The sequence below is a fragment of the Barbatula barbatula genome (genome assembly GCF_947034865.1).
Source record: "Barbatula barbatula genome assembly, chromosome: 12".
Taxonomy (NCBI): Eukaryota; Metazoa; Chordata; class Actinopteri; order Cypriniformes; family Nemacheilidae; genus Barbatula; species Barbatula barbatula.
In genome coordinates, this window is record NC_136775.1 from 10555235 (window position 1) to 10568256 (window position 13022).

The 13022-nt window shown below is 39.3% G+C and overlaps 1 protein-coding gene across 8 annotated transcripts; it reads left to right on the forward strand.

Moving 5' to 3' along the window:
* The first annotated feature begins 898 nt into the window (after positions 1-898).
* esrp1 (epithelial splicing regulatory protein 1) lies at positions 899-12274 on the forward strand. 8 transcript variants are annotated; one of them, XM_079469977.1, is made up of 16 exons: positions 1024-1474; positions 1768-1896; positions 2341-2454; positions 2576-2690; positions 3147-3245; positions 3328-3382; positions 3487-3597; positions 3707-3839; positions 3981-4023; positions 4725-5026; positions 5584-5817; positions 5994-6180; positions 7752-7956; positions 8796-8967; positions 9130-9155; positions 10900-12274. In XM_079469977.1, the coding sequence occupies exons 1-16, from the start codon at positions 1343-1345 to the stop codon at positions 10922-10924; spliced, it is 2082 nt and encodes a 693-aa protein (XP_079326103.1). In that variant the 5' UTR covers positions 1024-1342; the 3' UTR covers positions 10925-12274. The 8 variants fall into 8 exon arrangements, with proteins under 8 accessions (XP_079326098.1, XP_079326100.1, XP_079326101.1 ...); XM_079469976.1 differs by having other exon boundaries at positions 1070-1474; positions 5994-6192; positions 10900-12054; XM_079469978.1 differs by having other exon boundaries at positions 1070-1474; positions 5994-6192; positions 8823-8967; positions 10900-12054.
* Positions 12275-13022: the final 748 nt, after the last annotated feature.

Sequence of the window (13022 nt, forward strand, 5' to 3'; positions counted from 1 at the left end):
TAAATAGCATTAAAACTTAATGCACAGAGTTGAAAGAAATATCTTGTCTTATTGTGTCTGCTTGCAACAAGCTTTTTATCTGCAATGTAGTTAATGTTTGTTGTTTAATAGTTACATTGTTTTTGATCTGAGAGACAATGGATGAGATATTAAAACTCACAACTCTTTGTGGTTCATTTCATCTTCATAAATGAAAAGTAACTGATATTATGCCAAATATAAGAATTTTGATTCAAAACTATTCTATGATTCTCTATCTCTATAGCATTAGCCTGTTTATAAGGCATGGCTATTGATTCTTGAATGTGACACTTTTATTTATTTATTATGATTGTTTTTATGTTTTATACATATATGTATTGTGATTGATGTCTTTGTTACTATATATATTGAATATGCTTTCCTGTGGCTCACTAGTTACAGCATGGCGCTACACCAAGGTTATGGGTTTGAGCCCAGGAATTGCACATATTCAGATACAATGAATAGTTTAATGCAATGTAAGTTGCTTTTGATAAAAGCGTCTGCCAAAAACGTAAATGTACTGTATGGATTCCTTGTAGCCCTATATCTCTATGTTAAAACACGTATTTTCTGATTTTTATATAAAGAAGTAGAGATATGTAAAGTATTTATGTTATAATTAAACATTCTATAACCAAGTTTATTTTCATGCTGTAGTGGGAGCAAAATGAGTCTCTTTCATTGAAAATGTCCTCCCCTTCAAGACTCTGGAAAATGCTTATGAATGTCATAGGCTACCATTTGTAAACGCGGTTATCAATGCATATGTTTACCTACATAGTAGACTACTACTAAAATGGTCGTTAAATGAGGTCGTATTTCCCCATGTGTCGTATTTCACAGATTAGCGTCGATGGCAGGTGAGCAGGTGTTTATGTGTTATTTGATTAGTTAGGCTGTCTACTGTCAACGAGCCATAAACAACGAGCCAAATTCCCTCACATCTTGCTGGCTGAGAGTAAAGAGTTTTTTCAGCGTGCCATGCCACGTCCTTGTTTCTCAGTAGCAGGAGGAGGGCTTTCGCTCGCGCAGGTATCTATTACCTGTATCACGTGGGTGGTGGCCAGGTAGGGCGCACACAAAACCAGCGCGATCACAGCAGCCATTGCGGATCAGAGCCTGGGGTTTCGGACTAGTTTGCATCGACTATCACGCAATTTAAAAGCCACGGGACAGATAAAAGAGAGTCTGAACCCGGCACTGATCTGTCCGTAGGTGTGGGGTCACTGGGGTCTTGTCTTCTCTGTCACCTGGAGTTGAGCTCTGGGGGTTTCTTTTGGTATTGGGGGTGGTGAGTCTGTAGTCTTTCCTTGTTAAAATGACGGTTAATCCCGATTTTCTGGTGCTGTTATTTACCACCACATCTGGCGCAAGTGGGGACCGGTTGGGATCGGACGAAAAGGAAATTGTACAGTTCGTTTGGCAAGTTGTGGATTTATCGACTAAAAAGGTAAGTTGGGTCTCAGTAGTGTGGTCATGTTTGTGTGTGTAGTAGGTAGCATATCGTGGTGAAGTGTGAGAGTGAAATTGGTATTATATATATATATATATATATATATATATATATTTATATTTTTAAATACATTTTAGAAATGATTTAAAAGACAGTTTGCTGCATAAATTGAGAGCTTCTTTTGGAAATAAAAATACAAATAGGATTAATACATTATTATTTTTTATTAATAGGCCTGCTTGCTTGTATACATCTGCATATAAATGCAGTAATCTTCAATGTGTTTTTAGGCTGGCCAGGTACATGAACTGCTCGTCAGACCGGAGAACATCGAGCTTACTGAAGAGTGTCAGGAGTTGAGTGGACTCACAGAGGAGGCCTTGACATCTTCTGCTCCTCTTGAGGAGGCCATCGAAGAGGTGACGTCTCTTATTCATCTCTTATAATAAATAGCCTTTTTGCCTCCGCGAAGTGCAGACAATATTCTCCTAACATCAAAAATGGACAATATTGTTATTATATTTTTATTACGCAAGAAACCAAACGCAAGGCATAATGACACGTGTGTGATAAACAAACAGAATTCAATGAAATTACGGGAAGAGTCGAAACATGAATGCTGTTTTGGAGATGTTTTATTGAGTTGTGCCTTTTTTTGTTCAAAAGCGTTTTAAGGCTTAAATGGGTGGTTTAAATACATAAGGATGTTTGCATGTGAGTTCTTAGTTCATGCGTTTTTTTGCAGCTGTGTGCAACTGCACAGTTTTAAAAACACACTGTTAAATAGCTTGTTGATTGATATTTGCACAATATCACATGAACATATCATTTTGTTTACTTAACTTAAGTTCATGTGTGTGCAGTTGAATCAGAGGTTATGTGCAGAAGTGGACACCGGTGCAGGGAACACTTTCTGTTTTTGTACTGATGGACAGTTGCATGTGCGCCAAGTTCTGCATCCTGAGGCTTCCAGCAAGGTATGAAACTCGAAATGCTACTGCGCTTGTAAAAATGTGATCGGCAGGTTTAGCTGAATGACCTTTAGGTTCAGAAATGTGTTTAGCTCTCATACTAACCTCATGCTTTCGTGCTTTTCAGAATTTTTTGTTGCCTGAGTGTTTCTTCACATTTTTCGACCTATGGAAAGAGTTCAAGAAATCATTCCAATCGGAAGCGGACTTGATGGACGTAGATCTTCAGGTCATGGCTGACCGTATCCTTTCAAACATGTCAAATGTTAATTTTCTCTTTGCAGCTGACAGCCAGTGAGAGAGAGAGAGAGAGAGAGAGAGAGAGAGAGAGAGAGAGAGAGAGGGGGATAGAGAGCAACAGGGTGTTGGCTGCAGGATCCCAAGGTTTTGAAATGCAAATAGACTCACAATAGTGTGGGCTCATCGAGCCAGCAAGAGAAAGCCAAGAGTGTTTAGCCAACAAGCTTAACCTGCCACACCTACAATATAACGTCTTAATTCCTACACGCAGCCAAACTCACACAAAGCACAATAGACACAGCCCTGTTTGCGCTGTAATAAAAAGTTGAATCCAAAGTCACACTCTCTTTTCATGTTTGCATTGTATTATGGAAGAGCGCTGTGTTGCCTTCACTCTGTCATTAAGCAGTTATTAAGGTGTCACACATTCTGTATTCCTTGACTGTGCTTGTGGTCAGACCTGAATGTCGTTGTAGATTCTTCTCTTCATGCGTTCACCGCACACAAAGTTCACCTGATGTCAGAAATCGTTTTGGCTCTGATCTCTGAGCCTGCCTGTAAGTTCTTTAAACAAATACATCCATCCTCACAAACGGATTTGTTCCGTCTGTTAAAAACCTGTTTAAATCCCCTTCACAGGCCATCAATTCTACTGCCCTGAAAAAGTGAACGACAAGTTCGAGACCGGCACTTGGTGAGCTATTTCTCATTCAGATCAACAAACATTTGTGGTCTGTATGTGTAGTGCTACAATATGTTGCATTTGCCGTCATAACTATTTATATGCTCTGAATGTAGCAGTAAGATGGAAAGGGTAGATGATAACACAGTGATCAGAGCTCGAGGTCTTCCCTGGCAGTCCTCAGATCAGGACATCGCCCGGTTCTTCAGGGGTCTCAACATCGCCAAGTATGAACCTGCAAACAGTCCACAGACAGTTAACACATAATCATAATGCAATCTGTATACCATGGCGATCAAATATTAACCTCATAAATGATTGCATGTGTATGTGCAGAGGAGGTGCTGCGTTGTGTTTAAACGCTCAGGGCAGGAGGAACGGAGAAGCACTTGTGCGGTTTGAGAGTGAGGAGCACCGAGATTTAGCCCTGCAGAGACACAAGCATCACATGGGCACCAGATACATTGAGGTACAGTTATGCTAAAGATACATCTAGTCGGCTGCTCATAAATGCCTCACATTCTGTTTAACAAAAGTATGGATACAACAACTTACATTTCTTTCATATGAAAGCTGGTTAAAGCTTTATAGTAACTCTTGTTTATTGTAGGTTTACAAGGCAACAGGGGAAGACTTTCTAAAGATCGCAGGAGGTAAAAAAAGATTTGATACTTTCTATATGAATGACATCATTGCATAAACTGCTGGCTGATGTTGTGTATGATTCATTTCCATTTTTATCTTTGAAAATTATGCTGCATATTTATAGGAAAAATATGTAAGTTTGGTCAACCCAACTAAAACCCACATACCATTGATCATTTGATTTAAACTAGGGGTGCCACAATATACCGCTATCGTCAATAACTTTGACACAGATGGTTGTTAATTCTACCCATAATTTTTATGATATCGTAAATAATTCAGTATCAGTAAGTTTTGTATTAGGGGCCCCACTGGTTACAAACTCTCTCTAAACCCCACATTTGAAAGTTATTTGTTTGCCAAAAAAGAGAAGACACAAAATGACCTATATCATTATTTGTTACAGATATCATGATAATCATCACCGTCATTCTTTTGCCATGATAAAGTGAAGTGAAAACATAATATTGTGACCGCCCTAATTTATACTGAAAATTCTGTTATAATTTCTTCGCCCATATCAATCCAGTACCATATTTATTCTTGCAAAACAAATATCTAAGCTGCTCTTTTCCAAATTATTCAAACCTGGGCCTCTTTCACGCTAACCAAAACCTGTACCAGATGCATAATGTGGATATTTGCATTAGCCTTATCTTTGTGTATTTCTATGTTGAGTAGTTCACGTGTGCAAACATTCATCCGACAGGCACCTCAAACGAAGTGGCCAATTTTCTGTCACGGGAGAATCAGGTGATTATCCGCATGCGCGGGCTTCCATTCACCGCCACGGCAGAGCAAGTGCTGCAGTTCTTCTCCCCGTCCTGCCCCGTGACGGACGGCAGTGAGGGCCTCCTGTTCGTGCGCTTTCCCGATGGCAGGCCCACGGGGGACGCCTTCGTCCTGTTCTCCTGCGAGGAGCACGCTCAAAACGCTCTGAAGAAACACAAGGACATCCTGGGCAAGAGATACATTGAGCTCTTCAAGAGCACTGCTGCTGAGGTGCAACAGGTGGGAGAGCAGGGCGTCCCTTATGCTTTGTTTGGATTGTATTTTGGTTTGTTTGGATTGTTTTACACGGGAGACAAGTCAAACGTGATGTCTTTGGGTGTGTAAGTTTGTGTTGGAACTTGTATACAAGCGGAACGGCGCTGTACAAATTTAAGAGCAGCAATCTGTACAAGATTCAATGCTAATTGTTCCAAATCGGTTTTGTATTGAAAAATATTTAAGAATGGAAGAATAGAATTACTTATAATTCGTTCATGTCAATATTTACCTGTCAAAAGTAGGAGGTTGAGCTCACCTCAACATGCATTCGGGCGAACTTGTGTATTTGGTCATGCTTCTGTAAACTGACCAAGTTTTTATAAGGATGTTTGAGGACACACCAAACCTTTTTTTTGTCTTGTGTTTGCATATTGACAAATACTATCTCCAGTCTGAAGGCCTCATCTCTGCTCTTGAACCCATATATATATATAATTTATATATATATATATATACCAAAAGCTTGACCATGTGTTTGTGTATGGTAATATGCTAATGTGTGTGTTTGTATGTGTCAGGTATTGAACCGATACTCATCGGCCCCGTTGATATCCGTGGCACCCTCCCCCATCCTATCCGTTGTGCCTCCCCCCACATTCATGCCCTCTACTCCAGCTGTAACAGGTGTCCGCGACTGCATGAGATTGAGGGGTTTGCCTTACGATGCCACCATCCAGGATATATTGATTTTCTTGGGGGAATACACCGGGGACGTCAAACCACACGGAGTGCACATGGTGCTCAACCAACAGGTTGAGCTTCAAGATCATATTTTTATGAAATAAAAACACATAAAATGTGTTTCTGTGTTTTACTTGAATTTATATAAATTAGCTAAGCATAGTTTTGAATTGCCATGAGATCAGGCTGGATTAACAGGATTTTATGCTTTTTTATAAATTCTACATTTGTTTGTGTTTTTGATTAGGGTCGTCCATCTGGTGATGCCTTCATCCAAATGCGTTCGGCCGACCGAGCATTTCTGGCCGCCCAGCGCTGCCACAAGCGCAGCATGAAGGAGCGTTATGTGGAGGTGTTCGCCTGCTCGGCTCAGGAGATGAACATCGTGTTGATGGGGGGGACGCTCAACAGGAGCGGTCTCTCGCCGCCGCCATGTAAGTTACGACGTAAGTGCCGCTGGGCTCTGGGGCTGCTTCTCTCAGCTGTGTGTGCGGGTAGGTGGCGCTTCACGCCTTCCGTTTTTTTCCCCTTCCTTTCACTCATTCATTCATTCACTTATTCGTTCATTTGGTGGGTGTCCTGTCCCAATGTTTGTTTCTAGAAGTGGGCAGGAATGGGAATGTGGAGCAGTAGGAACATTGCTGGGTGAATGTTTTCGTTCGGTTCAAATCTGATGACTGCGGTGAATTATTGCCAAGTTGCTAAAATGCTTCGAATGAAGGGCTTTGATTTGGGGGTGATTTTGTACAAGATTTCAATCCATATCACGACCTCAATCCAAGCAAACACAAGGCACGAAGTGTAAAGTCACGCGTGGAGAAGCTTTCTGTTGTAATTTATTTTTCTCTTTCAGTTGTAGTTCTGGATAGATTGTCAGGGTAGTAACTTTAAAAGGAAACAAACCTGCATTTATCTGATTTAAAGTGGGAGATATTGGTGGTTTTGGGTCTGTTGCATGCTTTGTAAATGTGTCATGAAAAAAAAAAATTTGGATATTTTATTAAAACTCTGAATTACTTTGTCGTAGTTATCTGGTATTTTGCCAGCTCGAGCTAAATATTTTGGCATGTTTACTGTGACAGAACATACATCTTGAAAGATGAGGTTTGTAATTGCACCTGTAGTGTAAATTGTGCGGCAGGTTTACATTGCAAAGTTTTAGATCCGCCAGTAAGCTTCACGGGCAGATTCAATACTGTGACATGTTTAAGTTGGGGCTTCTAGAGAGTCGTACTCGTGACAAGAAGGTTGCCAGTTCGATCCTCAGGGCCGGCGGGTAACGACTGAGGTGCCTTTGAGCAAGGGTCCCCGGGCGCTGCAGTGATAGCTGCCCACTGCTCCGGGTGTACATGTGTTCACAACTTGCTGTGTGCGTGTGTTCACTACACTCTGAAGGGGTTTAATGTTTAGGTCACATTTTGGGTATGGGTCACCATAACTGACCAATAAGTCACTTTCACTTCATACAAGTTTAAGTGGGTTGAAGATGATAAAATTATGTTGAATTCACTCAATAATTTGTGCATTTAGAATTCCAACAAGTTTATCTTAAATTTTGGTTAAAAAAACAAGAATACAATTTGATTAAGGAAAGTTTACTCAATTCATTTCATGAAATCTACTACGACACAGAATCATCTTTTACAGTGCATTGTTCCTGATTTGTTTAATGGGAAGACTGCATATGATAAACTATGGGCTTGATATTAGCTGTGATATATTTAAAGAAAGCATTTTCTTGCTGTAACTTCGCTCATCGGCTTAAATTCAGTCAGATTCACACCTTATTTGTTTGATGAAAATACCATGACTAATCACCAGTTTTATGATTAAAGAGATTCTACAAATCAGTTTTCATTCAGAATCACAACTTGTTGCCTTATGCCCCGAAGCATGCATCGGTGTTTATTAGCATATGCGTAACGAAGCATACTTTTGATCCAAGAGTCACGCAAAGATAATTTTTTTCTCTCAATAATCATTTAATATCCCACTTACATTGTAGGTCTGTCCCCTCCATCGTATTCATTTCATCCCGGGACAGTCCTTCCTGCTGGGGCTGTCCTTCCTGCGGGAGCGATGCTACCTGTAGATCCAGGAGCTATTTACCCCTCCCAGTTTTTGCTGAGTCCCCGTCCTATGGCCCCTACAACAGCCTTCTACCCTGCCAATAATCCATTATTTATGAACTACACTGCCTATTATCCAAGGTAAGAGTTACTTGTTGTTTACCGTAGTCCAGGATGAACATATGCATAGCTCTTGGTTCGATATATAGCAAGAAGTAATTAAATTTAGGGAAGGTGTGGATGGTTTAGGCAATGACACATCTAATGCCTTGTGAAGTGTATATATAATGCAAAAGTTGCCACAGTAGAAGTATATTTTGGAAAGTATTCACCCATAAAGTGTTTTTAAAAACGATTCGCACAAGCAGGACTGGATGTGTGGGTGTGGTGGTAACGGACTTCACACTGAGTGATTGTGTCACACCCATGTCCTTTAATTTAGCTTTAATGCCTATTTCAGCACACTCCGTTTAGTAACAGAACTGGTTCTTGTATTGAGTGCGCATAGGTATGAACAGTTTGGGAAGGGCCCAATAAGCAAAGAAAAATGTCAAGAACAATCTCAGGGTTCATTGTGCCTGAAACACTGGCAAGAGTTGTATTAGGGAAACAGAAGTTATACATAACGGTCATACACTGAAAGCAAATTTGTGACCGTGCCTGTAAAAACCCAGCTACAGTCGTTCTTTGTGTTTTAATGTTGTCTGCAAAACCATCTAACATAATGCAATGAACCGTTTCTGAAAATATAACTTAGATATCTTTAATATTGAGTTGACTGGGTCAAAAATGTCAAGACACTGTCAAAAATGTTATTCATAGTGACTGAAATCAAACTTTTAATACTTCTTATCTCGTAATTAGATTGAGACTAGCCTGGTTTTCACAGGCAGGGTCACATTTGTGCAAATATGTTGGCAATGTTTTGATTGATGTATTTGACAAAGTTTTGTGTACATCTGTTGTTATAATAACCACAGCCCACCTGGCTCCCCCCCTAACATCAGCTACTTCTCAACCGGCCACACCCCTTCAGCTGGCTCAGTCCTCTCAGCCCCACCCACAGCACTGATACGAATGCAAGGTCATGCCCATTCCCACGCTTACAACACTGGAGTTAAAGAGATCCTCAGCATGGTACATGGATATCAGGTGGGTTTATAGTATATACTCAGACGGAGACAATCAGCATACAGTTAATGTTATAGTTCACTGACGCCCATTAGAGAGACGGTTCATCCAAAAATAAAATAAATCTGTCATTTATTCACCCTCAAGTGTTTAAAACCTGTATATGACTCTTTTTCTTTCCAGTCAAACCGAAAAGAAGATAATCTGAGGTAATGTCTCAGTGGTTTTGTCCATTCAGTGCAAATCAATGAGGGCCAATGTTGATTTCTCACCAAAATTGTTTAGAATACATGTTTGAAATGACACAGGGGTGCATAAGTAATGAAAGAAAAAAAAACTGCATTGGCAAGCTTCTGGTAATAATCTTTAACACCGACTGATCCGATACAAGTCATAATTTGTTCCTAGTGTTTATAGGCAGGGCAGGGCAGCGCTGGATTGCAAGGAACATTAAGGTGTGCCCTGTGCCCTGCGGTGGTAGGCATTGAAGATTTAGATGCTTTAGTGGGTTTGAGTAACAGGACAGCATAGTTGCATTGTCACACTCCTTAGTTGTGTCAAACTGGTTCCTCTGGTCTGAATTCCCTCACACACAGAGAGAGAGAGCTAAGGTGCGGTGTATTTACCTGCTGTAACTTGACTGCTATTGCTGATCTGCCTGTGTTGCTATGGGAGGCCAAAGTTAGGATTTTGCTATTGAAGATCACAAAGAATTCATACGACATGAACCTATATCGTCCTGTTTTCCTCGTTGCACAAATCTGTAATAGTCTTCAAAGCTGCTGCCCGCACTCGACAACATAGACCCTCTAATATGAGTGTGTTTGTATATATCCATGAGGTTTAAGGCTAAGTTATGCAAGTAATCACAACGCACGGATACATGGCCATAACTGTAACATTTTGAGTAGTTAACAGTAAAAAGTGTGGAAAACACAAGCATTGTCCCAAAACCCTGCAATGTGTGTGGAACTTATTTTGTTGCTGATGTTGCTAGTTGCATAGAGATGCATCCAAACCTATGTGTTCTATTTCTTTTCTTAACAAGTGAAGGAGGGGCCTTAAGAATCAGTTTGATTGTTTGCGTGTAACAGTCTTAAAAGTCTTGCTCCAGGTTAAGGGTGTGAAAGGGTTTACCCAAAGTATGTGGACCTATTCGTTTATAGCATACTATATGTTTGTTTGCTTAACCATTTCAAGCTGCTGCCATTGAAAAGGCATGGCCACAATGACAAGTTGACATTTAGGATGATCTTGCATCAATAACCATTTGTGAATCATAAATATGACATTTAAGGGATAGTTTTTCACAAACAATTCTTCGTACATGAATTCCCCCTCCTGTCATTGCAAACTTGTATGACTTGCTTTTTCTGCAGAAGATATTTGAAAGAATATTGGTAACCAAACAGCATGGGCCCCTATTGACTTTCATTTTATGGACACAAAACCAAGACATTTCTTGAAATATCTTCTATTTTGTTGCATAGAAGAGCCATGCACAGGTTTTGAAAAACATAAGGGTGACTAAATGTATAATTTAGGGTGAACTATCCCTTCAAATTGCTGTATGCAAACATCTTGTCCAAACTGGTTCAGAATGACCGTCAGCTGCATGGACAGTTTGTCTCTTAGTGCTAACACATTTCTGCTTAACTACTTCAAAATATTCCACCAGTATTAATAGTATTTTTGCGTTTTAGAGAATAATTAAGCTATTAAGAACCAGACACTAAATATTTGACACAAAAAAGTAAAGTGTTTATTTAGCTGCCTAATGGGGTAATGAACGCATTATAAAAGTGTTTCCCATGCAGGCGATACGTTTGACTCAGACGTCTGCTAGTTAGTTGGCAAGAGGGCTCTCATTCATTTGAGGTTGGGCTTATTAAAAATAATGAGGCATAAGCATGTATCTCCTGAGTAAAGCTTATTTCTTTCTTTCTCTTTTAGCCTGGCAACAGCGATGCCTTGGTAACTCTCCCCTCTGTGCTATCAGCCAAGCAGCCTATTGGTGACCAGACAGTTGGAGGTGGGGCCTATCTTGACTTGCAGCTGCTTTAAACCAATCTAATCGCAGTGTGGAGCACGGATTCACCAAACCCCTTCAAAACAAAGCAGTTTATGGCATTCCTTAGATAGCTATTTATGTAAGATAAAAAAAAGAGAAATATATGTATTTTGACATTTTAATGTATATTGCACAACGTTTTTTTATGCATTTGATCTAATTTTCTACTCATGAGTTTTGTCGCTGAAGTCAAATGTGTGTTTGTGAGAGTTTGTATGTTTGTGTACATTACACATGCAGTGATGTTCACTCAGGAAATGGCTCCTCAAACCAGGTTCAAAAGATTTTACCCGCTGCATCAATACTTCACTTGTACCATTTAAGCCAAAGGACAGAAAAAAGTGTGTGTGTGCGTGTGTGCGTGTGTTTGTCTCTCCCTATTGATGTGACTCTACCATAAGTATGTAAATGTGTAGACACCTTCTCAAGCCTTTATCATTTTTCTTTGAAGGTTTAAATTTGCATGAAGTTCAAAGAGCTAGCTGTTATAATATGTTTACAAGAGTCGTAGTGTATGGATATCTGCAACTTGTAGCTCTACAGCAGTTATTTCGCCAAAATTGCTCAGAAGCTGAATCAGGATCAACTATGTGCATGTCATATATACATCATAAGTGTCAATAGTCCTGTCCCAATCAATGTACAAAATAATAGAGATAAATGCGATAGTCGACGTGTGTATGTGTAGCATCCCGATTGATGAATCTGTGAGGTGTGTTTATGTAAGTGTGTGCCATCACAAGCACCATAACCAAATGCATGTGTGATTTATTTACTGCACTCAAAGAGTGTTTTGGGCCTGCTGTAATGCACACAGGTGTATTTTCACCCATTGTCTGTGTATTAAGGAGAGTGTTTGTGTGCATTTGATGGAATGTGAACAGGTTTTTAATTTTACCTACAGCCGTATCCCTTACTCTCCTGTTTGTTTTTGCCAACGTGCGTTTTTTATTATACTCTGTGCTTTTTTTTAAATACTATTGAGTAATTTGCATGTTTAGGCTTTTATGACCTGTAGGAGTAAAATGTATGACAGTAAAATAGTCAGTGTGATTTATTTGAACCCAGACATGCCAACAAGTGAGTGTGCATTAAGACTACTGTCCTCATTGATGTTACCAATCTGTTACCATTATATCTCTAGTTCATAAATATGTGTAGAAAAAGAAGGCAAAGAATGGCTGTTTGGAGGAAGTATTATTTTATTTTGATGTTTTATAATAACTTAAAATTAAAATAAAACAAATATTAACAACCTTTCTGAGGGATTGAGTGACTTAATCACTGACTATATAAATTTTTCACGCAGGTTAAATTAATTTTTTAATCAACGTGTGTTTGAGCAAAATGTCAACAGTGGATTTGCTCTTTCTTTTCATCAGCAGGTTGTAAACAAGAAAATAAAATGAAGCTTTAAACACGTATTTATTGCCCTCTAGTGGGCAAAGCGAGCATAAACACTTTCTCTTCAGAGAATCTTCGGTTTCTCTGTTGTATTACAAGAGGGATAAAGCTGGTTGTTGTACAAAATTGTAATTTTTATATGAAAACTGTATATTAATGGTAGCAGTAAAACTTGCAGTTTACACAAAATATATAGGCTATTAAGAAACATTGCATGACATTAAAGCACATGTTCGGAATGGAATACTATGGTAGCCTATACGTCCCTTATGTGAAGGCTGCATACGTCATCAAGGCTGTCTTATTTCAGTTAAAAAAAACATTATAAAATTAACATTTATTTCTCAAAACACCTAACCACTGTAATTTCCTTGTTACCTTGGAATGTAACGGTTGCTTATCTGAAATAAATCTCGATGAATTATGCAGCCTATAAATGCAGCATTCACATTGGAACACACCACTAGTGCACTACTTACTGCATATAGCCTAGCACAGTTTACACCTACTGTTGGTTCAAAAATTACTATCTTATAATAATTTTTTAAAACAGCAGTACTCAAATAGTTATACATTATAACATTTTATAGTGAAAAGTGTG

Coding starts and splice junctions, on each gene's coding strand:
- esrp1 (XM_079469972.1), top strand. CDS start 1,343: ATGACGGTTAATCCCGATTTTCTGGTGCTGTTATTTACCACCACATCT. Junction 3,246..3,327: donor TCTGATCTCTGAGCCTGCCT/GTAAGTTCTTTA, acceptor TCCCCTTCACAG/GCCATCAATTCTACTGCCCT. Junction 8,968..10,899: donor GCATGGTACATGGATATCAG/GTGGGTTTATAG, acceptor TTTCTCTTTTAG/CCTGGCAACAGCGATGCCTT.